Source organism: Vanacampus margaritifer, chromosome 3 (assembly GCF_051991255.1).
Source record: "Vanacampus margaritifer isolate UIUO_Vmar chromosome 3, RoL_Vmar_1.0, whole genome shotgun sequence".
Taxonomy (NCBI): Eukaryota; Metazoa; Chordata; class Actinopteri; order Syngnathiformes; family Syngnathidae; genus Vanacampus; species Vanacampus margaritifer.
In genome coordinates, this window is record NC_135434.1 from 1,258,645 (window position 1) to 1,285,320 (window position 26,676).

The following is a 26,676-nucleotide window of genomic DNA, read 5'->3' on the forward strand; positions in this document are numbered from 1 at the left end:
CATCTTCTTCCAACGTATCCCTGGAGAAATCCATCTTGCTGGCATAAACAAATAATGTAGTGCGTCTTCCGCCTCACTTCAGTGCTCGTACGTCCGTCTGCAGGCCTGACAAGACACTCTGGTTTTGTTTTGTTCTGTTGTATCCGCCTCTGTGAGTTTTCGCTCTGGTTTGTCAAGTGCCGGCATGTTTTATCACAACGTCCTAAAATTGAGTGGTCTGTCCTCGGGAGACCTCCCAAACTTTCTCTACTGAGGCTTCTAATGCACCGTATTGCTAAAACAATGAGGAAACGATGTTTGTTAGTTAGTAACTGTCTAGAACTTTCCAGTAACTATCAAGTACATTCTGGTAATAGTCCAGCACATTCCCTTGTCTGTCTCGCACATGCCAATCAATCTAAAGCACATTTAGCACATCCTCTGCAACTATCCAGCAAATCCATTTATTGATCTAGCACATGTTGAATTGTTGTTGTAAGATCTCAAAACAAAAAATTGGAAGGAAGGAAAAGATCAATACATGCCTTAGTTAATTGTATAATGACTGTCTAGCACATTCTAGTAATGTTTTAGCATCGTCTATGTAACTGTCTAGTACATCCACGTAGTAAGCTAGCATGTTCTACTAACTGTCCAGCGCACATTCTTGTAATAATCTCGCCATTTATTTCACGTAAAAATCTAGCATGTTCCAGTAAGTGTGAATCACTTTTCAGTAACTGACCAACACATTCTCGTAAGGAGCTCGCATTTCCAGAACCTGTCCAGCACATTCAAGTAAGGAGCTCGCATTTCCAGAACCTGTCCAGCACATCCAAGTAACGAGCTAGCATTTCCGGAACCTGTCTAGCGCATCCAAGTAAGGAGCTAGTATTTCCAGAACCTGTCTAGCACATCCAAGTAAGGAGCTAGCATTTTCGGAACCTGTCTAGCACATCCAAGTAAGGAGCTAGCATTTCCAGAACCTGTCTAGCACATCCAAGTAAGGAGCTAGCATTTCCAGAACCTGTCTAGCACATCCAAGTAAGGAGCTAGCATTTCCAGAACCTGTCTAGCGCATCCAAGTAAGGAGCTAGCATTTCCAGAACCTGTCTAGCACATCCAAGTAAGGAGCTAGCATTTTCGGAACCTGTCTAGCGCATCCAAGTAAGGAGCTAGCATTTTCGGAACCTGTCTAGCACATCCAAGTAAGGAGCTAGCATTTTCAGAACCTGTCTAGCACATCCAAGTAAGGAGCTAGCATTTCCAGAACCTGTCTAGCGCATCCAAGTAAGGAGCTAGCATTTCCAGAACCTGTCTAGCACATCCAAGTAAGGAGCTAGCATTTCCAGAACCTGTCTAGCACATCCAAGTAAGGAGCTAGCATTTCCAGAACCTGTCTAGCGCATCCAAGTAAGGAGCTAGCATTTTCGGAACCTGTCTAGCACATCCAAGTAAGGAGCTAGCATTTTCGGAACCTGTCTAGCGCATCCAAGTAAGGAGCTAGCATTTTCGGAACCTGTCTAGCACATCCAAGTAAGGAGCTAGCATTTTCAGAACCTGTCTAGCGCACCCAAGTAAGGAGCTAGCATTTCCAGAACCTGTCTAGCGCATCCAAGTAACGAGCTAGCATTTTCAGAACCTGTCTAGCGCATCCAAGTAACGAGCTAGCATTTCCAGAACCTGTCTAGCGCATCCAAGTAACGAGCTAGCATTTCCAGAGCCTGTCTAGCGCATCCAAGTAACGAGCTCGCATTTCCGGAACCTGTCTAGTAGCTGTCTCACGTGTTCCGATAACTGTCCATCATGTTCGGGTGAGTGTCTAGCAAGGTCCTTTGTACTGTCACTCGTGTTCCTGTAACTGTCTGGCAGATTCTGGTAACTGTCTCCGACCTTCCTCTCTGTTAAAGCCTATTTTTCGATATATCCATTTTTAATCTTCCTGTGGTCGCCTCAGGACTCGGCTCGCTGGACCGACGCCAGCTGCGGCGAGTGTGAGTGCCGCGACGCCCGGGTGACGTGCTACCTACCGTCCTGCCCGACATGCCCGCCGGGCACCTTGGTCATCGCCCAGGAGGGACAGTGCTGCCCCCAGTGTCACCAAGGTGAATTGCACATCAGCGTGTAACGTGCGTGCGTGTGCGTCACAACGGATTGTCTATCAAGTTGACTTTGGCAGCCAAAGGTCTCTCGTCTGGTAGCCGATACCCCCCCACCCCCACCACCCCCCACCCCCGCTCGTTTTGTTATGCAAATCAGCAGACATGATGAATAACGATGAGGCTTTTAAGGAGGTCGGTGCCGTTATAGATAGTCGCGGCACGTGAAAATCCAGAGGAACTTTCCTGCGCGCGTCCTGGGATTAGGTCGACTTTACATATTTGCTGTTTGCGCAGTAAATGTGCTGATTTCCTGCATCGGCAACGAGGCTCAAGCAGGTCGTTTGAAGGCAACACGGCAAGTTTACCAGGCACTCGCATGCAGTACAAATAATCATTTAGTGGGATTTTCAGTCAAAGGCAAAAATCATATATATATATATATATATATATATATATATATATAGTAACTAGCTGTTGTAACCAGCACCTTTTGGCCATTGCTAACATGATCTTGGTAAGCACAATAGTAAACACAAGAGTTATATACCATAAAAATAATTGTTATTATATTTAATATGTGTGTTTGTGTGTGTGCGCATGGATGCGTCAGCGCATTTTGTCAGTCAGTTCCCATTAAAAGATGAAAAACAAACTTTCCATTTCAAATCTCAACCTTGCATCTTATCAGACGCTACACTGGAATGCTTTGAATATTAGGAGTGTGCATGTGTGTGTGTGTGTGCGTGCTTGTGTGTGTGTGTGTGTGTGTGTGTGTGTGTGTGTGTGTGTGTGTGTGTGTGCCTGCGCACCTGCTTCTGCTTTGAGCGCCATCCAAAAAAGTGTAAATAACCTTAGTGAGAGAAGGGTATGCGTGTGAGAGAGCTGAGAGAGAAGAGCTGGCGGGATAAATAAAAGGATGTCGTTGGGTAGAGTTGATGCTGGAGATAAAACGCACACAATAAGACAATTGTCCTTGACGAGAAAGAGGAGGGGGCCAACTAGGCCAGGTTGTCCCGCAGTTGAGCTCATGTTACCTTCTAGCACAACGTCTGGTACTTGTCAAGTACTTTCCAGTAACCTTTTAGTGTATTGTGGCATTCTGTAGCATGGAATGCTAACTGCAGTTTTTGGTGTTTGTCTAGCACATTCCCACAATTCAGTCAATGTCAAGTACATCTTGTTCTGGTAAATGTCTAGCATGTTCTGGTAACTGTTAAGCATGTTAGGGTAACAGCACATACTGTCTAGCACATTCCCACATTCTAGTAGCATTTTCCAGTAACCGTTTAGCGTATTTTAGTAGCTGTCCAACGCCAGTCGCCAACTGTCAGGTTCTGATAACTAGCACATTTCGGTACCTGTCTAGCAAATTCCGATGGCTGTCTAGCACATGCTAGTTACTCTCTATGTACTTATGGTAAATGTCTAGTGCCTCCCAGTCCCGGTATGTTCCAGAAGTGCCTACCACATGCCAGTAACCGCATTGAATGAGTTGTAACTGTCTAGCTAGTTACAGTAATGGCCGTTCTCGGTAACCGTCTATCACATTCGGCTCAGACTTTGGCATAGACTTCCATTCCATGACCTGCCTTGCATGTGCTGGTAACTGCATAGGTATGTTACGTTAACCGTCTTGCACGTTCCAGAATCTGTTTAGCACCCTGTAACTGATATTCCAATAACTCACTGCCGCATTTTTAATAATTGGCTAGCATATTCCTGTTGTAGCACCCAGTAACTATTTATAACTTAAACACACCCTGTCTAGAACATTCCTACTTTCTAGTAACAGTCACATTTCAGTGAATTTTTTCCACATTTTTAAAATGTGTCTTAGCACGTTCTGGTACATTAACTGTTTAGTATCCAGTAACTGTTTATTAAATTCCTCGTAACTGTGTCGAGCATTTGAGTAACCGTCTAGCTAGAATGTGCCACTAATTGGTGAGGTATGTTCCGGTAACTCTCCAGCACATTCTGGTAACTATCTAGTCCGTACTGGTAACTTTCGAACCCATTCCCACATTCTACTAACTGTCTAGCACATGTGCACTATATACCGTACTGTTATTTTATTTTTTTTAATGATTTCTTCTGAATTATTTCCAAAGGGGGGGATGGTGCGATCCGTCACAACCGTACTAGAACGTCCACATGAATATTCTGGCTTATTTGGTTGTAAGAGTTATTAGCGCCTTTATTTGCATATCTTCAACAGCTAAACACAGCCTGATTACGAGAAATAAACAAAAAGGCAAAATCTCTCTAATATTGCGTCGTATTGTTTTAGGAGCGAAAGGCTCGGCGAAGCGTCAACGTGCCGATTTATTCAGCTGATAATGCAGCAATCCTCATTGGTCATTAACGGACTCTCTTATTATATGTACAGTAAGTTTGTTTTTCAATCACATTGGGCAGGAAATGCTAAACGGTAGATAAATGCAGCATTATGTAATGTTAAGTACTCTTCATTCCCACGTTTATTTCAAATGTGAGTTACGTGCACATAACGTTTTCCGGGATATCGTATCTAGAGCATGATGTGTGCAAATGAGTCACATTTGATCACGCATGGACTGCGAGCGTATGTCAGAATTTGCATGCATGCGTGACTGATATGTTCATTTGCACCCAAGCAAAGCAGCATTAACACAGAGTTAAAGCATCAAAAAGGGGTTAAAGTTAGGGTTTAAAGCAGGGGTGTCAAACTCATATTAGCTCAGGGGCCACATGGAGGAAACTACCAAGTGGGCCGGATCGGTAAAATCATGGTATATCATTTAAAAACAATTGCCGTCAATTTGGATATTTGCGGGCCAGCCCTAAATTTTCAGGGCGCAACGGTAAATATATTGTCCTCAAAAAAACAACACGAATGCAAATAGAACGCGGCAACACTTTGGCCCGTATGCGTTCCGGGCACATTACGTCCACCTATTTTGCATATTCTTGTGTACAAGTTGCATTGCTCATCGGTGGATTGCTTGTGAAATTATGAATTGATATGCATTGATTGTGGCCGGCTGATGAATTGGTCCGACATTACTCATTTTTTGTACTTGACAAAATCGTCTCGCAGGCCGGATTTAACCCCTTTGCCGCCCAGATCCGGCCCGCGGGCTGTAGGTTTGACACCCCTCGTTTAAAGCGAAGGTTAAGGTTTTAACTGAGAGTTTCCAGCCTGGTTCCGAGCTTTCACACTCGGGTCGGGTTATAAATTGGGGTTTTAAGATAGAGTTTGGGTTTCAGGTCTGGGGTCGTGGTTTGAACTGATGGTTTCGAACAAGGGTTGGGGTTTAAACTGGAATGTAAGGATTGGGCTTTCAAGTCAGCCTGGGGTAAGGTTTCAAACAAGGGTTATGGTTTGAAAACCAAGTTAGGGTTTCAAAGCTGGCTTTGTTGCGTAGTTCAAACAAAGGTCTTGCATTGAAGTCATTGCTAGGGTTTCCGGGTGAGATTCTCAGCCTGGGTTAGGCTTTCAAAGTTGAGTTGTGTTTTCATATTAGAGTTTGAAGGCCAAGTTTTGAAAGTTGTTGTGTTTATGATTGCTCATCAGTCTTGTAGCGACAACAAATGACAAAAACAAATAACGTGCCAACACATAAACAGCGTGTGACCTTTCTCTTTGTCATTTGTCACGTCAGCGACATCACACCTGAGGCAAATAACCCCCCCAATGCTTGGCTAAGGGCTTCATTCCGTATCACATTTTCTATTTTGTGCTCGGCATGATGCGGAAAAAGACCCGAACATATGATAGATACATAAACACTCAGGTGAAAATCCATGACAGAGAGCGAGCATGTACAAAAAAAGTTCATGAGCAATTAGCTTGTTGATGTCAGTTCTGCCGAGTCATGTATCTCACTTATTTACTCTTCCTCTAGATGGCTAAAAGATTTTAGTGAAAGTAATGAATAGTTTCGTACCCAGTAACTGTCTAGCACTGTCGAGTTATTTGAAGTTTTGACTCATTCTTTGTCTTAATTTAAAACAGTCAACAACAGTAACATTTTCTTCTGCCTTATAATTTTATTTGAATTGAGACGTTGGTTAACTGGATACAGGCTGGAGATCGATGAACAGTTCCTTCAAAGGTTTTATTTCTACAGAATATTCCGGGCACAAGTGAGTTACAGACAAATGGCTGTAGCCTCTCACAAGTGTGAAGATTACAAAGGATTTACAATATTCTTATACTATCTTGAAGGGCGGTACCGCATCGTTTCCAGTAAACAGTTCAACCGGAGTTGACCGGGCATGAGATAAAACTCAAGGACATCATTCAAACCCAAAGCCCATTTGAGGAATAGAGGAGGTTATTCAGTCATGACTGCACCTGGCAGAAATTGCGATAACACTCACAAGGATACATCCGCAGAACAAAGCTCTACTGAGGAAATGAGGAAATTAAAACAGTTATGACTAAATCTGGGCAGAAGATAAACTTCGCCATTGATACATGAAACAAATTGCAATTAATTCCTAAACATACATTGGCACACATGGCAGAGGCACAATCTAATAGGCTAAAGTTAGACTAGCATAGCCCCACGTTATCACATTTGCAGGCCACATGGTACTTAGCATTGACAATTAGCATGCAATGTTAGCATTAGTATGACAAGCTAAGTGCCAATTCATGCAAATCACTAGAGTAGCATGAAACTGATATTTGAAAATCGTACAAGTTTAGCATTAGCATTATGGCTGAGCTAATAGCTAGCGTACATGCAGCTAACATGGCACATTGGCATGACCATATTAAGCATTAACATATTACAGGTTTGTAAATGAGAATTACTTGTCAAACGTTTTTACCTAGTTAAAGATAAATAAATAAAAAAGCTAATGTTTGCTAGTGTAACGTGCAACAAACGTTTGACTTCATCTTTGCATGTTAGCATAGTAGCATGAGTGCGTATACTATTAATGCAAATGAATCCCACCAGTGCTATCCCTGCACTTTGTTCAATGGGGCGCTCCTTTCTCCACTTTTGGTAACAGGTCAGTTTCTTGTCGTTTTCTTGAATAAAAGTATATCGTATCGTATCGTATCGTATCGTAACCTGTGACTCACAACAAGAGCTTGTCCGTTACATTTTGTTTCCTGCTTTGCCACTTCTTTTTCCTTTTGTCTCCTCCGAAGTGATCATCTTTTTGTTGATCACATTCCCGTAACTGTCTAGCACATTCCGACATCGCAGTAGCTGTCAAGCATGTGCTAGTAATTGTCTAGGATCAATTCCAATGACTGCAAGTATGTAATACAATTTGGCACACAACTAACACACAATTTCTGTCAACTGTCTAGCATGTCCTAGCATTAGTGTTCTAATAAATGCTTTGTTGCGCTGCGCTAACGTTCTGATGATGGAATTAGCCGCAATATATTGGATAAACGCATTACTATGAAGTGTGTTCATCCTGTAATTCATTGGCTTAGTTGCTGTAGTGTCGACTTACACTAATGGCCGATTGTTGACATCACCTACTGTTGATCATTTCTCCTCGAGACTTTTCTCTGACATTTTGATGCACATTTAATTTGCCCTAATTGGGAAGCTTTAGCTTGACAGGCTTTAGCTTTCAATGAATAATCCCAAAGTTTTCTATTACCCGCTTGCCAGGGATCCTTTTTCAGGTGTGTGTGTGTGCGTGTGTGTGCGCGCGCACACGTGTAAATTAGTTGAAGTACAAAATGTATCCTAGTTTGCTCAAGAGCTACTGGAGGGCGAACATTCGAAAGGAAAACCAACATTTGAAGTGTGCGTGTGTTTTTTAAGTTGTACTCTTTCTGCCAAATCAAAAATGTCATGTTTTGTTAGATGGTTAGTTAGTGGGTTGATTAGTGGGCCGCAAGATGGGTAGTTATGGGGAGTAGTTGGTTAGTGGATTATTTAGAGTTGGTTGGTGACTTGGCTGGTTGGTTGCTTGATTCGTTGAGTGGTTGGATATTTGCTCACTAGTTCGTTTGTGTTGGGCGGTTGGTTGAGTTGTTGGTTTATTTAGACAATTTGTTAATTGAGTGGTTGAGTTGAGTTAAGTTGGTTGGTTGGATTGAGTGGTTTGAATTAGTCTGTATTTAATGCTTATTTAATGACTGAGTGTTTGGTTAGTTGATTAACTGTTGGTTGAGTGATTCGACGATCTGTTCAATCTTAGGCTGTATGTTTGTTTACTGTAGTTACTTGGTCTAATTGGTTGTTTTTGTCAGTGATTTTATTGGTTGGTTGAGTTGTTGGTTGAAAACGGTTGGTTGTTTGATTGTCTGGTTGGTTTGCAAGTTGTCTGGTCGTTTATTTGCTTGAAGGATTAGTTGCTTGGTTAGTCGATAGTTTGAATGGGTTTTGCTTCTTGGTTGGGTTGATTGATTGATTGATTGATTGATTGATTTATTGATTGCTTGATTGATTGACCGATTGATTGATTTTCCTTTGTAGCTCCGTGTGACGCCGACTGCCAATCGTGTTCCGGAACACCCGACCACTGCGACAGCTGCAAGGACCCGAAGTCCGTCCTCCATCTTGGCCGCTGTCTTGCCTTCTGTCCCGACGGATTCTTCCCTGACGGCCCACAATGTGCAGGTCATTTTTTACTTTACTGCCTACTTCCAAATTCTGTTAAATTCACCCCCCACCCTTTCAAAATTTGAATTATAAAAAATATACATTACATATTAAGTCATGTGTTTTAGATTGTTCCTTTTTTTTTTTTTTTTTTTTTTGCTACATTCGTCATCCTCATCGAAGTCCATAGGAATTGCCATGGGCATATTTGAGCCATTTCATGTCAGTGCATTTGCAATTTGAAAAATAAAAAAAGCCCAAGTGTTTTATATACATTATGAATATGCATAAATACATACTTAAGTCATCATTTAACTAGGAATCCATCATGCTTGGCTGAGGCCTTCAATTATTCATTTAACATCAAAGAGGGCTGATTTGCAGTTTACCTTCAACCAGAAAACATTCAACTTTTGACTTCAACATTCAAAAGGGAAATTGTGGGAATGCGTACGTGCTACAGAAGTATGTCGGGTCGGAAAAAATATATATAATAAAAAAATATATATAATAAAAAATAATAATAATTATATATATATATATACATTTATATATTTCTTTATTTATTTTTCAATATATGCTTTTTTTTACGTCCCACCTTGACCCATGGTATCTTTTAGTTCTCTTCTTTTTTTGCACCTTATTGAGCAGCTCTCTTGACTTTTATGAGCCAGTAAGGCATAAATTGCAGCGCCGTAAAAGCTATCAGACTGGAAACGCCTTCGCAAATGAGAGAACAAGCCGCTAATGTTAGCGATAATAATGTGATTTAGCCGCTTTTGCAGCAACGTTTTGCTAATCGTTTCCGCCGACTGATTTTTCCAGCTGCATCCCCACGACGTGCTCATACAAATGTAAACATTGTTAGTAACAATTTGTTACGATATGAAAACAACATTTTCTGTGTTTTGTGCCATCCTTGAAGGGTGATTTTCATGCGACAGCCCTTTGAACTAGAAAAAAAACAAAAATCACACTCTATGGGTATTTTGTTGTTTGCTGCAAATGCTTTGTTGTTGGCTTGATTGAAAAATGTATTGTGAAAAATGTAATATTTTAAGGGAACACATTTTGCACATACTATGCACGTGTTGTCCTAAACAGACAGAATATGGCCTTGTACCATCATATTAACATAAAAAGTTAGTTACTTCATTTTTTTTTTATGCATAGTAAAAGTTGACAAAAAAATGTGGCCTCTCATTAAAAAAATTTTTTTTTTTAAATTTGATACCAGAACAAATGGGAATAACTTTACTTGCTGATCCACCTCACACGAGCTTCCACTCAACATTATTCAGATATTTCACCGGAATAGTTCATCTCGGGGCATCTGGTTTTGCTTGCTTTCTTTTTTGCTTGCGCTTTTCTGATGTAAGCAGAATCTTTCTTTTTCTCAACTAAACTTGTTGGAGAGTAAATGTCAGCTCTGAAATAGTGTAACTGCACCTCGGGTGGTGGCGGGGAGCGTGGGGGGGGGGGGTAAAATTTGGATCAATAAAAAGGTGAACTTTGTTGACTACTAAATTTCAAATATGGCTGTGGGCTCCGCTCGCCGGCGCGGATAAACCCGATAAAAAGACGATTTAAATGCATCGTAAAAGTCAGAAGTTTGAAGACGAGATGCACAAGTTTTCATCTTGGCCTGCTACACTTCCAAATAAAATCCAAATTGCACCCGGAGGAAATCTTGGGAAAAGACATCATCTTAAAAGTGTCGTTTTCAGAAAAAGAAGTTGACCGCTGATAAGCGCGGAAAATCAACAATCAAGAAATAATAACTCCAAAATCGAAAGCTTTATGCGGCGCATCTTTATCCTTAATATTATTATTATTATCATTACAATTAGCATTGTTGTTGTTGATGCTACAGTATTTTTTGTGATTTTTGTGATTGTTTGTGGTAATTATTACTATTATTATTAGTAGTAGCAGTAGTAGTAGTAGTATTTATTTTATCATTTTAGAATGTGTAATTGTTTCTGGAAGAGTATATATATATATATATATATATATATATATATATATATATATATATAAACAATATAACATAATAACATATACAGTATAAACAATTTTTTTAATATTTGTTTCACGAGTTTCAAAAGTAGGATTATTATTTAGTTTTAAGATATTTATTCCATAATAGTTAGTATCACTGCTATTAATTAGCGTTATTATTATTATCATTATCAATTTCTATTATTGTAATGTTATTATTTTTTATATATCTTTCTTAATTCATATTATTTTACAAATGTTCTTGTTTGTACTTCACTTCTGATCTGCTCCGTCGTGTGTCAATAAAGAAGAAAAACAAACAAACAAACCAAAAAAACAGCTTATCCTTGAAGCTCACTGAGCTGAGGACTTGCATCCGATCTGATAACCATCCGGCTCCTCCAGCGTCATCGAGTGCTTTAATGCGGACTCTTTCCATTTTGCCATTTTTTGTATTTGCAGCCTGCCCTCCATCTTGCGCTACGTGCAGCAGCAGGTGGTCCTGCCAGTCGTGCGTCCTAGGACGCCCCCTGCTGAGCGCCGACGGCGACCAGTGCCTGGCGACCTGTCCCGCCGGCACCTACCAGGACAACCACAGAAGCCAATGTAGACGTGAGTCCCGTTTTTGATTTTTCCCTCGGCGCAGCATTCGCCTCATGTTTGTCTCGGTTTTCCTCGCTCTCCTTTGATTGTTTAATCATGATGAGTTCTTTTTTTAAATTCTTTTTCACAAAAAGGGAGCCAGTGGTTGGATGAGTCACATAAACTTGCTGCGACTTGTTTGGTTTGCATTGATTGCTTATGGATTCGCCCGCCGGGTTTCCCGACGTCATTTATTGATCTTCACATTTTTTTCTTTTGAAAATAGGACGTTTGACGTACGTACATTAGCAACAACTTTCAGAAGGAAGGGCGTGAGGTGAGACCCTACGGCACCATGAAGTGCCTTGACGCAGTGTGTTTTCCATTTCAGCAAGCTTTAATACAGACTCTTTCAATTTCAGCATTTGGATTCATGTGGACTCAGAACCGGTGAAAGTTTCCATCTGAACTTTGCATGAGCTTTTACTATGCAGTCTATCATGTGTGGACTCTTGCAGTTTGCATTAATGCAGCTTTCAGTGAGCATGAATTTGAACGCTTTAATTTAGGCTCATTCAATTATTGTGCTTTAATACAGTCTCTTTCAATTCCAGTGAGCTTTAATGTAGATGTTTTGAATTTTTCACAAACTTTGATGTAGCTGCTTTTAATTACGTGCGCTTTTGGACCCATTTCAGTGAACTTTAATGCAGATTGTTTCCATTCCAGTTTGCATTAATATCGACTTTTTTTTATTTCAGCAAACATTAATTTGAACTCTTTCCATTTCAGTGAGCTTTAATGAGACCATTTGAATTCCAGTGAGCTTTAATGCAGATGCTTTGAATTCTGGTGAGCTTTATAGCAGAATCTTTCAATTCCAGTGAGCTTCAATGTGGACTCTAGATTTCAACATTTGATGCGGACTATTTCTATTCTATTTAGAGCAAAGGGTTTGCATTTCAATTCAATGTTAAAAGGTTCAGTTTTAATGTGGACTGTACAATTTTAGCGAGCTTAAAACCCAGACTCTTTTGTCCTCAAGGAGGTATAACACAAGAGGTCTTAAATATAGTGAGCTTTAATGCAGACTGTTTCAATTTAAGCTATCTTTATTGCACACTCTCTCAAGTTAATGTCAAATGTCAGTTCTGATATGGTATTTTGATTGAAGGATTTTCATATGATTTACTTGCTATCCCGTAGTCTGACCCGCGATGCCGTTGGGCCACGTGAAAGCGCCCGCGGTGGCGGCGGTCATCCACTTGGATTGTGCGTGAAAGGCACAGGCCAAGAATTGAGCGTGTTTAATAATGCAGTCCAATCTAATGTTGGATGACTTAACGGCATTAAATATTATTGCTTGAATTCCCGCACTAAACCTCAGGGAAGGCAACAGTAAAATAGCAGCCCCGCATGATGGATCTGCTCTCAAACCTCGACAGAAGGTGGTGGCAAGAGAGGCGGGAGACTCATTTGCTCTCGCGCCGTCCGAGCCGCCATTAATCAGGCAATCTGCCTCGGAGGTCTGCTCGTACCCTGCGGCCAGGGGCGATAAGTAAAAGCCGGCCGAGGTGGTGGAGGACGAGCCCCTGTGGGCGTGCTAATATGCTAACGCGCGCCCAATGGCTTTGGCTCCTGCGACTTTGGAAGTAAAGACGGGAGGCGACGCCGCTGCTCTATTTCACAGCATAACGAGCTTGATGGCGACGACCTCCGACACGGCCGGGACGAGAAGACGGACGCTGCATTTCCCGTACAAAGCCTCACGTTGCCATTGCGCCGCGTCAAGCATTTATGATGCAGATGCTGCGGCGCAATTCCCCGCTCATGCCCTAATCCGGCATTCATTGAGCCGCCTTTAATGCGGATCATATTGTGCTAAGAGCAAAAGAATACGCTGGCGAGCACTCCCACGCCATCCGTGCAGCCGCCGAAGGTCCAACACCATCTGGTTGGCTTTGGACTTTCTCAAGTTCTGAGATTTAATGTGGACTCTTTCAGTGTCACTGAGCTTTCTTTCATTTTGGGTGAGCTGCAATGATCCTTTGAATTTGGTGAACTTTATTGCAGACTCCTTTCGTTTAGTGACCTTGCAGCTTTGTGAGCTTCGATGAGAACTGCTTCGATTTCAATCAACTTTGGTGAAGTTTTTTACCATTTCGGTGAGCTTTCATGCGGCCTATTTCCGCTTTCATTGAGTTTTACTTTAACAATATTGAGCTTTCCTCTCATTTCTGAGTGATTCTCTTTCTCTTTTGCAGTTTGGCTAAACTTTGAAGGAGTCTGGTCTTCAGTAAACCACACAGAAATCTCCTTTTAAGTTCAATGAAATGGGGTTAATGATTTTTGGTCAACTTTAATGTGGACTGTTTCAATATCAGCGTGCTTTTTGTCACCTTTGTGAGCTTTAATGCGAACTGTTTCCAAATTTTTTCAGAATTTTAATGCAGACTCTTTCATCTTTGTAAACTTGAATAGTGACTCTTTCCATTTCAGTGAACTGTCTGTCACCTTTATGAGCTATAATGTGAACAAATTTTGGAGAGCTTTAATGGAGACTCTTTCAATTTCTGTAAACTTTAATGCAGACTTTCCATTTCAATTAGCTTTCTGTCACCTTTATGAGCTTTAATGTGAACACATTTTGGAGAGCTTTAATGCAGACTCTTTCCATTTCTGTAAACTTTCATGCAGACTTTCCATTTCAATTAGCTTTCTGTCACCTTTATGAGCTATAATGTGAACTGTTTCCGAATTTTGAAGCGCTTTAATGCAGACTCTTCCAATATCTGTAAACTTTCATGCAGACTTTCCATTTCAATTAGCTTTCTGTCACCTTTATGAGCTTTAATGTGAACACATTTTGGAGAGCTTTAATGCAGACTCTTTCAATTTCTGTAAACTTTAATGCAGACTCTTTCCATTTCAGTGAGCTTTCTGTCACCTTTATGAGCTTCAATATGAACTGTTTCCAAATTTTGGAGAGCTTTAATGCAGACACTTTTTTAGTGAGCTTTGATGTGGAGTGATAGTTTCAGAGAGTCTTGCCCTGCCTTGTGGTTTGTGGCTGTGTGAGAGGAAGCGTCTGGAAAGGTTCCCAGCAGGTTGTAGCTTATCTTGGCAGAGGAGCAGGACCACCCAGGAAAAAAAAGACTTTCTCATATGGAAGACCCCCCATGGTGTGGTTGTCGCTGGCTCACACTTTCCTGCTGCTGCACGTAAACAATGTTGGCATGTTAATGACACTGAGGAGGCGTCGCCTTGGAGATGTTTTTGTTCTTTGGATAAGGGCTTTTTTCATGTCCCCCTCTGGCCAGGTAGACCAGTAACACAATAAATTGGTGTGATTTTTCCCAGGGTTTACCCGGCAACAGCGTGTAGGAGCCTGAAACAGAAATACTGCATATAATCTCCAGAGTATAAAAAAATATAGAAAAGAAAAAGTAAGTAGTAACATAAAATTTGGCAGGTATATCTATCATAAGGAGACCCCAAAAATGCCTCAAGAAGCTACGTTGTGAAATGAACAGGAAGTCTGCCATTTTAGTTTGAAGAAGCCATTTTGACGTCACTCACGCCATTTTCACGGTACTTCACTGACAGTCGTCTATTTTTTTTTCTCCTTTTTGTTTTTGGAAATTCTGACACTAAAGCTGCTTGTACTTTAAATCATGAAATTTGGTAGTCATGTCTATCATGAGTAGATCAACAAAAATGTCTCAACAGGAAGTCTGCCATTTTGTTTGACACTTCATATGTGTCATTTCAGCCATTTCTCGTGGTCCTACAAAGATACGCAATCGCCTCAACGGTTTTGAAAATTCAACTCCCGAAGGCAGTTATACTTATAATAGCAACATGAAATTTGGTAGGCTTGTTTATTATGAGTAAAAGCATTTTAAAAAATCTCAATGAGCCATTCAAGAGACAGAACGTCGGCCATTTTTGTTTGAGGCGGCCCTCGCTCACTTTTGGCATTTCCAGTGGTCCTTTGAAGACAATTATCTTGTAGAGTTTTTGAAAAACCAGCCCTGATTTATTTCGCTTAGCAACATGTCATTTGGTGGGGATATCTGTCAGGAATAGAACCACAAAAAAAAGTTTGAATCCGACATTTTGGGGTGATTTCCAGTAGTCCTGCAAAGACAAATCAATCTCCTTCACAGAGAGAGGTTTTGAAAATGCAGCTTTTATTTGGCAACATCAACTTTGGTGGCGATGTTCAACATGAGTAATGAAAGATATTTTAACTCTTTGACTGCCAAAAACGTTAAATAACGTTTTGTAAAATCCTATGGAGGAGTGCCAAAGACGTTAAAATACGTTTTTTTCAAAACAGAGGTGAAACTAACCATTTTCTATTGTTGATTACTGAAAAACGGAATAAGGTAGAAACAAACTTTTTTTTTCTGATGAAAGATGAGAGTCCAATCTTTCATTTGGTAGTATGTGTGTTTCCATAGTCCAAACACATCATTTTCTGTGGACCTTGAAAGATCAGTCAAAAATGCTTAAATCGGCTGGCACCCATGGCATCCCTTTTCTGAAAACGTCTGGCAGTCAAAGAGATAACATTTTTAATACCTAATTTCATATATCAGCTATTGTTACGAAATATTTTGTGTCCAGTGCAGAGCAGATGGTGTTGATTTCGGTATAATATGACCTTAAAGTGGGTCATATTATTTAGTCTAATAAAAGTTCCTTCTCAGCGCTTTGTGCGAAAACACGTTTGGTCCTTGAGAACAGAATCTGTTTTGAACACCCACATCTGCTCACGGAAAAGTACCAGAGAGTGTGTTTAGTCTATAAATGAAAAGGAGGAGGTCTTTTTAACTATAAGAAGCTATTGTACACGCGGAAGAGCCACATTTGACGCTCTGAATCCCGCGATGTTTAAGTGATGATAGAGGCGTTATTTGTCCAGAGATTCTCTGTTTTTTTATTAAATCATTTTTGCAAAGGTGTATTTTTCTTGCATTAAACCTACCCTCATTTTTGGAACACGCAAAGAGGACAAAATTCTTTTATTCCTCTTCTTCAAAAAATTCTCAAGAAGATGCCTGAAAGGACGCAAAGCGTTTTCCATTTTGGTTTTGAAACAGACAATTTAGGGGTCATTTCGACTCTTTCCAGGAGTCCATCGAAGGCAAACTGCCGATTCCTACAAAATTGTAACCACGCGTGATTGACTCCTGGATAACATTAAATTGCAAATCATTGGCGTTTTCCTCATTGTGACTCCACTGATTTCTTTTCTCCTCACCTCCTGACATGACTAACCAACTGTAGACTATTATAGCGGTGAGGGCTATAATTATCCTGGTGGCAACACATGTACTGAGCGCAGGTGAAAAGGAAGCAAACTGGAGGTGACATTCATTTAAAAGTCAAGTAAGTGGGAAGTAGAAAACGCAAACCTGCGAGTGCAACTCCCAGAGACGACGCAAAAGTAGCACAAAAAACCTCCGCAGTGACTTCCTCCAAAGGAAGAAGAAGCCTCTTTGATATATTTGTCTTGGTGACGTCATTTTTTGAATGTTTTGACTTTGCATAAATGAGCGCGGGACCGTAACATCGACTTTGCCAGTTTTGATGGTGACAGTTGACAAGTCACTGGAGGCCTCGTTGGCCTTCATTTTACTCAACAACAAAGATCAAAATGCGCTCATTCTATTTGCTTTTATTTGAAAAACAATCAAATGTGAAGACAAAGAATGTGTGTCGTCACAAAGAAGCTGAAACAACAGCGATAGCCTACTTGCGTACCTTTGCTGAGAGTTCCACACCGTGAAAGCGAACACTTGGCCACACACCGTAACTTGGCAGGTGATCTTCTTTGCAAAGAGTTCAGACAATTCGATCTAGAGACGCAATATCTCAAAGGTCTGGGCCAAGAGGGGCTTTCAAACATGGCCCCTTTATGTCAGGTGATTCACACGAATCAACAAAATAATGCAAGAAGACACAGAAAACACAACAATGGGCTTCAAGGTGAAAATGCTGACAGTCACTTTCACAAAGCCACCTTTCGCTTTTGTTCTTGAGCAGGCAAACTCGTGTTGCTCTTGAAAAAAAAAAAAAAAAAAAACGTTGGTGGTTCATGTAATGTTGTGATTCATTATTGAAGGTACAGGAACGCATTGTGATTCGCAAAGTCCGGTATGAGTACCGCGGGTGATATGCGAGTTCTCTCTTGTAATATGCAAAAGTACAACTTTATTTCTTGGACAGTTAGGACAAAAAGATAGAGTTTTTTTTCTGAAAACCTACAATTTATTATATATATATGCACACACATATATAGGTATTAAAAAAAAAAAATTACAATAAACAGAAATATCCTAAAAATAAAAATCGACTTATCCTAAGATTGTCATTCCACCCCCCAAAAAAATAAATAAATTATGTACTTTTTTTTTTTTTTTTAATCTGCAAAAAAAATAAGCAGTTTTTCTCAGATATTCTGAGATTTTTTTCTTGAAAAAAACAAAACAAAAACTTTAATCATTTAATTTTGTAAGAATGCGTGTCACGTGAGGTACGGAATTTGGACATAAATGCAAGACTTGGGAGTTGAAAAACGTCGAGTCTGCAGATGTCGTCAAAGACAACACGTGACGAACAAAGAAACCTCGACCAAGAAACCTCGGGCTGGATGCAGACCACGTAGAAGACAGCAAGGCGAAGAAACAAAAACAAAAAAGCCCACGAAAAAGCAAAACACGCCTGCACATTCTCGCATCATTTAAAGTCCTCAGTTCTGTCAGGAAAAGAGAAATCCCGGTTATTAATATGATTGTGGTTTGATTCTGATCCTCTTTCCAAAGCTGCTTTGTCTGCGCTCGCTTTAATAGGCCAAGCTCTGATCTTATTATGAGAGATTCATTTGGGTGGTGGTAGTAGTAGTAGTGGTGGTGGTGGTGATAGTGGATGGGGGGGGGGGGGGGGTCTAATCCTGTGTCCTCGCCTCATCCAGGATAATTTGGTGGGGGGGCTTTGGGCCTACTCAGATTACACATGCTGATAACGTTTTAGATTCCAGCTGCACAGGAAAAATAAATTGCTTTCCCTGCAAAGGGGGCAAGGTAAAGGACGAATAATCCCCCTCGTGGGCCGCAACCGACGTCCGATGGGGAGCGTGCAGGCACACACGGTCGTAAATAATACATTGTGATATTATATTAAAGATCGCAGGCCCTCGTGCGCTCTGTTTTTATGCAATCATCACATTTTGCACACCTTAAATGGCGTAGGCGAAAAAGTTTCATAATTTGGTGTCGCCCTTCTGTTTAACTCATTTGCTCCTAAAAATTTATGTAAAAAAAAAAATCTATTTTACACATTGCCATGCTCCCAAAAACGTATTTATATGGTTTTTTGATGCTAGCACATACAGAATGCTTTGATGCAGCCTATGAACTGAAGAGAATGCTTGAAGCAGTGGTTATTACAAAAACGGCCACCAAGTGGCAGCAGAGTATAAGAGATCAGCCAGGGCCATGTTGCAAAAAGCTGATGAAACTTAGCTATATTCTGATGCTAATTGCTGCAAAACAGAAACAGATAGAAATATACTTTTTTTTTTATCCTGGTGAAAGAGGACACTAATCTTTCTTTTGATAGCTTCCATGTTTTTTATAGCAATATTCTGTGGGCATTGCAAAATCAGTCAAAATCCAGTAAAACAGCCGGGTGCGAAGGGGGTTGCTTCAGTGAAAAAGGCTGCGAGTAAATGAGTTAAGATACCTGGTACGAATTTGGGCTCATTCCAGTCAAGTTTGTCAAAATACGAACCCTGGAACAAACCCAGCTTCAAACCAAAATGGCTGACTTCCTCTTCTATTTTGGACGTGGGTCCTGAGGCATCTTGGTGCATCTTGTCATGATAGACTTGACTGGCGAATTTACTGTCAAGAAGACGTGATATGAGATGAGATGAGATGAGAGCATCATGATCAGGAGATTGTGAGAAAAGTGAATAACGTCAGGAAACGATTATGAGAAGTAGACGTCATTACAAGAAAAGCAAATCATGAGACAATAAGAAGACAAGATTAAGAGAAAAGAGCTTCATGAGTGGACATTACGAGAAAAGTCAATTATGAGAAGACCGTTCTGAGAAAATAGCATAAGAAGACATTATTATGAGAAAATTGCATCATGCATGACGGAAAAAAAAATATCCTGAAAGAAATGATTGTGAGAAAAATCATAAGGAGACACGATTACGAGAAAAAAACACAACGCTTTTGTCATGATGTATTTTTTTCAACCGTTCTTTGCAATTGAGAGGTTGCATCAAAGCCTTCTGTATGCTCTAGCATAACAAACATTAAAAACGGATAAATACGTTTTTGGAACGCTTAAAACATTTAAAATAGAACGTATTTATATGTTTTTGGGAGCAGATGAGTTAACTTCCTGGAGCTGAGCAGCTTACGTCACTTTGAATGCGTGTCAAGTACGTTATTGTGTTTTTCCACCAGGTTGTTCCGAATCGTGCTCCGAGTGCGCGGGTGCGAGCCCGCGGGAGTGCTCGTCGTGTTCCCACCCGGCCGCCTTGCTCAACGACGGCGAGTGCGTTCCCGATTGCGGCGACGCCTTCTACAGTCAAGATGGCGTCTGTGGCGGTAAGTGTGGCTCACCCCCCTCGTCTGCACGCCCGCTACGTCCTGCTGATGGAAGCTAGCAGGCGGTTATTAGAAGACCTTGACAGCAACTTGACATCAGGATTTTGGATTCACGGCTTTCGGCATCGCACCCACGAATTAGACTGGAGTGTTGAATAAATACAAAACAAATATTTACAGAATGTGATCTATTTCTAGAAATGTAAACAAACGACAAAATGTATAAAATAAATAAAACAAAAATACAAAGACTTTGCAAAATACACACACACAAAAAAAAAAAATGTGGGCAACTTTTTCAATATTCAAATAAACAAAAAAACGGAATATATATGTTGACATTTTTTGGATATGACCGTTAACAAATGTGTTCAAATACACGTCAGAGTGCCGTTAAGTCAGCATGTGAATGCGCTGACGAGAAAACCTTCCGGATGGTAGAAAGCAGCAAACCTGAGGCTTCATTGTTAGCAGCGAAGCGCAGGCGCAAAAGCGGGTTGGCATCCCCTGTGGAGCCCATGTCGCCACCCCCCCCCACCCAAAAAAAAAAATCACATAAACGACGACGTCAGCGAAGATCCCAAAAACAAACATGTGAAAAGCAAACAGCCATTAGCTGGAAAATCTTTGTGGCGCTAATGAGGAGGCCAAATATGAATATGAATATGGATGCTTTCTATTTGGAGGATTTGGAGGCTTCTCTTGGGATGGGGGGGGGACGGGTGCTTAAACAAGTCTTTCGTGTCTTGTGCTTGGATCGCACTTAGCTAGTCAGTCCAGTTGGTGGTTTGTCATTAATAAGTGAGGGAATTTGCCAATCAGTTAACCAATTGTTATGTAGGTAAGTAGTGCAGTCGATTGATTAGTTGGGTTTGTCAAAAATAAATAAAATAGTTGCTTAGTTAGTTTGTAAGCTAACAGTTAGTTAAATAGTCAGTCCATTTATCATTCTGTCCATCAGTTATTTGGTCGTAATAGTAGTAGTAGTCAGCCAGTCAGTTATTTAGTAAATTAGCTAGCATTTCAAACAGTTTATCAGTCAAAACTAGTTTTTTAGTGTGTTAGGTTAGTCACTCAATTCGTAGGTTACAGTGGGTAGTTAGTTGCATCATTAGTTGAGTCATTAATGAGTCAGTCAATTAGGGTCAGTTGTCTTGTGAGTCAGTCAATTAGTTGGTAATGTGGGTTGTTAGTCAGTTGGGCAATATCATTGTTTTTAAATCAATCAGTTAGTTACAGTAGTCAGATGTTCAAAAAAATTTGATCAGTTGGTAAGTTAGGTAGTCAGTGAGTCAGTTGGTAAGTTAGGTAGTTGGCCAGTTGGCAATTTAGAGTTAGGTCGTACCTTAGTCAGTCACTTGCTCAGTCAGTTAGTCAGTCAGTTCAGAATTCAGGTAGTTAGTTGTTAAATTACAGTAGGAATTTGGTCAGTTGAAAAGTTAGTCACAGTTCAATCGGGCAGCCAGACATTCAGTTGGTTATTTAGTATGTTAGGTAGTTATTTGGTTGATAACTTATGGTTGATAGTTACCTAGTCAGTTAAAAAAAAAAAGAGGTAGTTTTTCATGCAGTGAGTTGGTCAGTCAACCTGTCTGTCTGTCAGTCACTTATTTATTAGTAAGTCAGTTATTAAGCAGTTAGTCTGTTGGTAAGTTGAATATTTTCTAATGTTGATGATGCAATGCTTCGAAATTCCTGTGATGCTTTGTTGTATTTGAAAACATTTCAGTTAGGTGAGGGTGAAAAGTCCGGAAAAATGCTATGCTTTGCATTCCAAACGTCACACACACTGTGAGTGTGTGTGTGCGTGTGTGTGTGCGTGTGTGCAAGCGCCCGTCCCAAAGGTCAGAGTTATCAGTCACTTGAGCGGTCGCCACCAAAATGTCACAAACTGCTGCCTGCCGGGAGGACTCTTGACCTCTTGACCTCTTGACTTTTGTCCTCCTCGGGGCCTCCGAGGCCGCGACCACTTCAACTCTCCACTCCTATTAAAACTTCAATTCCACATTTATTTTCTCACCTTTTGCTCCACGGCCCAAATGACTTTTACCAGACAGAAAACGCACTTTGGGTGACCACGGTGAGACCACGGTGAGACCACGGTGAGTGAGTGAGTGAGTGAGTGAGTGAATACGGTCGTCGGTCCGTTAGTTGGTTAGCCACGTAATCAATTATTTACTCCCCGTCTGGCACAATATGTCAATTTCATTGAGATCAACTGTTGAGTTTTGATTTCCGTCAGCCAGTCGGTTAGTTAGTCAGTTACTGTACTTTATTAGTTTAGTGGCTGGCTTCTATTTTTAACCAGTAATCACAATCTACACTCATCCTAAATGAATCAGGGAGTCGTGGACGTAATGAACAGACAAAAATTGGACATAGCAATTAATTTGTGTCTTTTCCAGAAAGCACTTTCTTGGAGTTTCCAATTAGCCAGCGTGACCTTCAGCTTGAATGAACTGCTTCCATTTTGTAGCTGCCATCTTGGTAGGGAGATTGAAGTTTGAGAAGGACGGGAAATGACCACATGCAGATAAATGACTGGCATTCCTAACGTGCTTCAACTTTCCGCACTCATCACTTGGGGGCTACCGACGCCATACGTCAATTTTGCAAAATTTGCAATTACCCTCAGCAAAAAATGAGCGACGGCTCCGCTGAAATTGATGCCGTGGAGGTGGACAATGGTCTTCGCCTTTAACGTGTGCCTTTGATGTTTTTGATGACTTTGCCAGCCTGCCACCCGTCTTGCGCCTCCTGTTTCCCCGACAAGCCCGACTGCGCGAGCTGTCCGCCGGGCGCCGTGTTGCATCGTGGGAAATGCGTGTCGGCGTGCCCCGGCCAACACTACAGCGATCACGGCAGCAGATGCAGAGGTATACATATATACATATACCGTATATATATAAATAGTCTCTTTATCGCACATTTTTCCTTATTGCGAATAAATGTTTACTCTATATACACACACACATACATACCGTATATATCCTTTTTTTCTGAATCTATTGTCGGTGTGCCTCCAGGCTGCCACAGCTCGTGTGTGTCATGCTGGGGTCCGTCGGCGTCTCAGTGCACGTCGTGCGCACAAGACCTCCTCCTCCACCAGGGGCAGTGTGTGGAGGTGTGTGGCGAGGGCCTGTACCCTCACTCCCACACCTGCCACAGTAAGTGCATACAGTATATATATATATATATATATATATATATATATATATATATATATATATATATATATCGCTTATTAGGACTTGGTATGATGTAATACGTGAGCCTGCATACTTGCAGACTGCCACCCGTCCTGCCGCCGGTGCGTGGGCCCTCTGGCCTCGGACTGCCTGCGCTGCCTCAAAGCCGCCGAGGTGCTGGTTCCGCAGTCACTTGAACCGCCGCGTGGGGTTTGTGCGGCGGCGTGTGCCGCCAACACCTTCATGGACCACCGGCGCGCTTGCACAGGTAACGTACAAACGCACGTCCAGGCTCTTTGTTAGCTGAGTCGGTCGGTCTGTTGCTCAAGCTGTCATTTATTTGGTTAGTTAGAGTTTAGTTTGTTGGTCAGTAAATGTGTCGCAGTCAGTCGGTGAGTTCATTTGAATCACTCGGTTAGTGACTCAGTGAGTCAGTTTGTTCTTTAGTTTGTCACTCAGTCAGTTGGTTAGTCAGTTAGTTGAGCAATCAGACAGCTATAGTCACTTTGGTAATCCGATCATCTGTCAACCAGTCAAATGGTAATTCAGTTAGTGGAGGACTTTTTCAGTCAGTGAGTCGGTTAGTTAATATGTCCGCCGGACAATTGGTCAGATAACTGATCCATCTGTTCGTTACTTAGTGGTCACTATTCTTCCATTCGCGGTTAAATAAGTTGTCTTACAAAATACGTATAAATTAGGGGTGTCAGGCGATTACAATTTGTAATCGCAATTAATCGCAATTAATCGCATGGCTTGTGCTGCCACCTGCTGGCCGTTTGTTTGTCTTCAACCGTTCTTTGCAGTTGAGAGGCTACACCAAAGCCTTCTGTATGCTCTTGCATAAAAAAATGTATAAATACGTCTTTGGGACACTTCAAACATTTCAAATAGAACATATTTTTACGTTTTTGGGAGCAAATGAGTTAACATGAAGTAAAGTGGTAAAAAAAACAACCTGACGGCAGTCTCCACAAATATATGCATTTATTATAAAAGGTATTACTGCAAAATTTTGACGTGGACGCGTTTGCTGCTGTGCGGCTGTAATTCCCCCAGTACAGGCTTGCCAAGTAGGGGGCGCTCATTAATCGCGTGTTTAAAAAAAAATGAGTGGCATTAAAGAAATTTAAAATGAACTAAAAATGAACACACTCATTTTGACACCCCATTAAAAGTCTTTTAATCGAGTACTCACGTCTGCGTCAGTGGAAAAGTGAGTGAGGCGGCCGTTGTTTAAGAATTGCCAGGCGAGGCTTCTCAGGCCGGTTCATCAGTTCAAAGGAAATCCTCGTGTTGAGGTGTTATGCGTTGCTCACCATCCTCATTCATGAAACGGGAGAAAATCTGGTGGGCTGCAGTGTTGTTGTCTACGACCACGCAATGTGCCAGCAGTGGTTTGTTTATAGGAAGGCAGACATTTTGAGACCTCACTTGCCGGGCGATGTCGATGCTGAAAATGGGTTTGTTTGTGAGTGTGAAATTGTTGTTTGTAATGGCCCCATTTTCAGGTGATTTTAGTGCGCAGCGCACACACGCACACAAACACACGCACGCACACACGCACACGCGGCTTCTTACTGCCAGTCTTTTCTCCGAGACATTCAGCAGGACGACAACAAAGAGGAAAAGGTTGTGATGCGTTTGCGTTGACCACTAAGTGACGGTGTGAAATTATATCCCCTTAGCAACCATCTCCGTCTTTGAGGGTCATCCAGCGTTCAGCAGCACACTTTTTTGCCAGCCAAAGTTTTTTTTTATTTTTTTTTTTTTTTATGCCCGCCTTGACTCATTGATGTTTGTTTTGTGTCTGAGCCCGGAGGAAGTCCAAAATCAATAGCAGTCTTGGAGGACTACATTGGAATGTTGCAAATCGAAAGTTTTTACCTTTTGTTGTTCACAAAAACATGTATGTTCCGTTTTTCAAAGACTCTAAATTATCTTTGATGTTTACGCAAATAAAAATACTGGGGTCACACTTTATTGACACGTATTGAAGACTAAATTGTCTTTGGTGTTCCTAAAAATTGAAAAAAAAAAAAAAGTTTACTAGCTAAATTGTCTTGGATATTTACAGAAAAACATGTTGAGTCAAAAAGCCAAACAAATTTGTAATTCGCAAACACACACATTCAAAGACTCCAAAATGTCTTTGATGTCTTTGAGAACATAACAACAGACTTTAAATGGATGTTTATTGATATGTTTGTTGGGTTTGACGAAGATTCTGAAAGACATTTGTTAGGCTCATTAAAGACTAAATTGTCTCAGTCGTTTAATTGTGTAAATTAAAACATGTAAGCTAGGTTTATGGAATACTAAAATGTCTTTGATATTTACAAAAACAAGTCTGTAACGTTTGTTTGACATATTCTGTCCTTTTAGATTATTGAAGGAAAATTGTCTTAAGCGTTGATTATTATCATTAAAAAACACGCTTATCTTTATTATTCCATCAAACGAATAGTTGTGGCGTATGTGTGGGTGTTTTGTTTGTCACGGCTTTCTTTCTGGCAGCGAGCGGGGCCGTGTGCCGCGGGAATAATTGCAAATCGATGGCTAGCATTTGGCTTTGTTCGCCTTCATTCGTCTCGGTGACCTCGCGGGGCAAAAGCGCTGCCAGCGGGGCCTCAAATTCAATTGTTGTTGTTTGTGGAAGAGCATAAAAGTCCTTCACATGTGATGGAGGGAGGCCAAAATTCACAAATGATGGCCTTCATCTTTGCTCGCACGTCATTCGTTCACAAAAACATTCTATTTTAAATATTGTCATGGTGCCAAAAACGTATTTATACGTTTTTTTTTAATGTTTTTTGATACTAGAGCATACAGAAGGCTTTGATACAGCCTCTGACCTGAAGAGGTTGCTTAAAGCAATGGTAGTTATTAAAAAAAAATGGCCAGCAGGTGGCAGCAGAGTATAAGAGATCAACCGGGCCAATGTTGAAAAAAAGCTGATTTACCCACAATTTAAACAGATTTGTGAGTAATGATAAAACTTAGCTATATTCTAATGCTAATTGCTGCAAAATGGAAACAGATATAAGAATTCTTTCTTTTGGTGGGTTCCATGTTTTTATAGCAATGCAAGTTCAGATGAAAACATGGATTTGGACTGAATTGTTTGGTCTTTATAGAAACGTACGTTAATTAATTGAGGCGTAAATGATGGCTAATTGAAGATTTGAAATTGCCTTTGATGTTTACCACAAAAACAAAAAACATGTTAGGGTCATTAAAGACTGAATAATCTTTGATGTTTATGAAAACCCGTAGGTTGGATTTGGCCAAGACTCGGAAATGTCATTTATGGTTACAAAAACTTTGAATAGGTTCATGTAATTGCCTTTGATGCTTAAAAAAAATATATTAATGTCATCCAAGACAAAAACATTGACGGGCTGTCTTTGATGTTTGCTATTAATTTGTTTGATTTATAGAGTTGTGCGTATTGCCGTGCGTGCGTCACGTCCTCCTCCACTGCCCTGAAGCGATGTACATAGATGGCGCCTTGAACACGCACACCAGACTGTCAGACTCCAACATTTACACTTATGTACACTCGTATACACACAACGCACACACACACACACACGCGCAGGTATACACACACAGAGCT

General features: G+C 40.9%; 1 protein-coding gene across 2 annotated transcripts in view; it reads left to right on the forward strand.

The window, feature by feature from the left end:
• Positions 1-26,676, forward strand: part of fras1 (Fraser extracellular matrix complex subunit 1) — a 133,164-nt gene that overhangs the window by 46,429 nt on the left and 60,059 nt on the right. Inside the window, exons 11-17 of one of the 2 annotated variants that reach the window (XM_077561359.1) lie at positions 1,937-2,084; positions 8,525-8,668; positions 11,114-11,263; positions 19,726-19,869; positions 22,605-22,745; positions 22,896-23,036; positions 23,158-23,325. In XM_077561359.1, coding sequence (XP_077417485.1) covers positions 1,937-2,084; positions 8,525-8,668; positions 11,114-11,263; positions 19,726-19,869; positions 22,605-22,745; positions 22,896-23,036; positions 23,158-23,325 — 1,036 coding nt within the window. The remainder of the gene's footprint in view (positions 1-1,936; positions 2,085-8,524; positions 8,669-11,113; positions 11,264-19,725; positions 19,870-22,604; positions 22,746-22,895; positions 23,037-23,157; positions 23,326-26,676) is intronic. The other variant, XM_077561360.1, reaches the window with a different exon arrangement.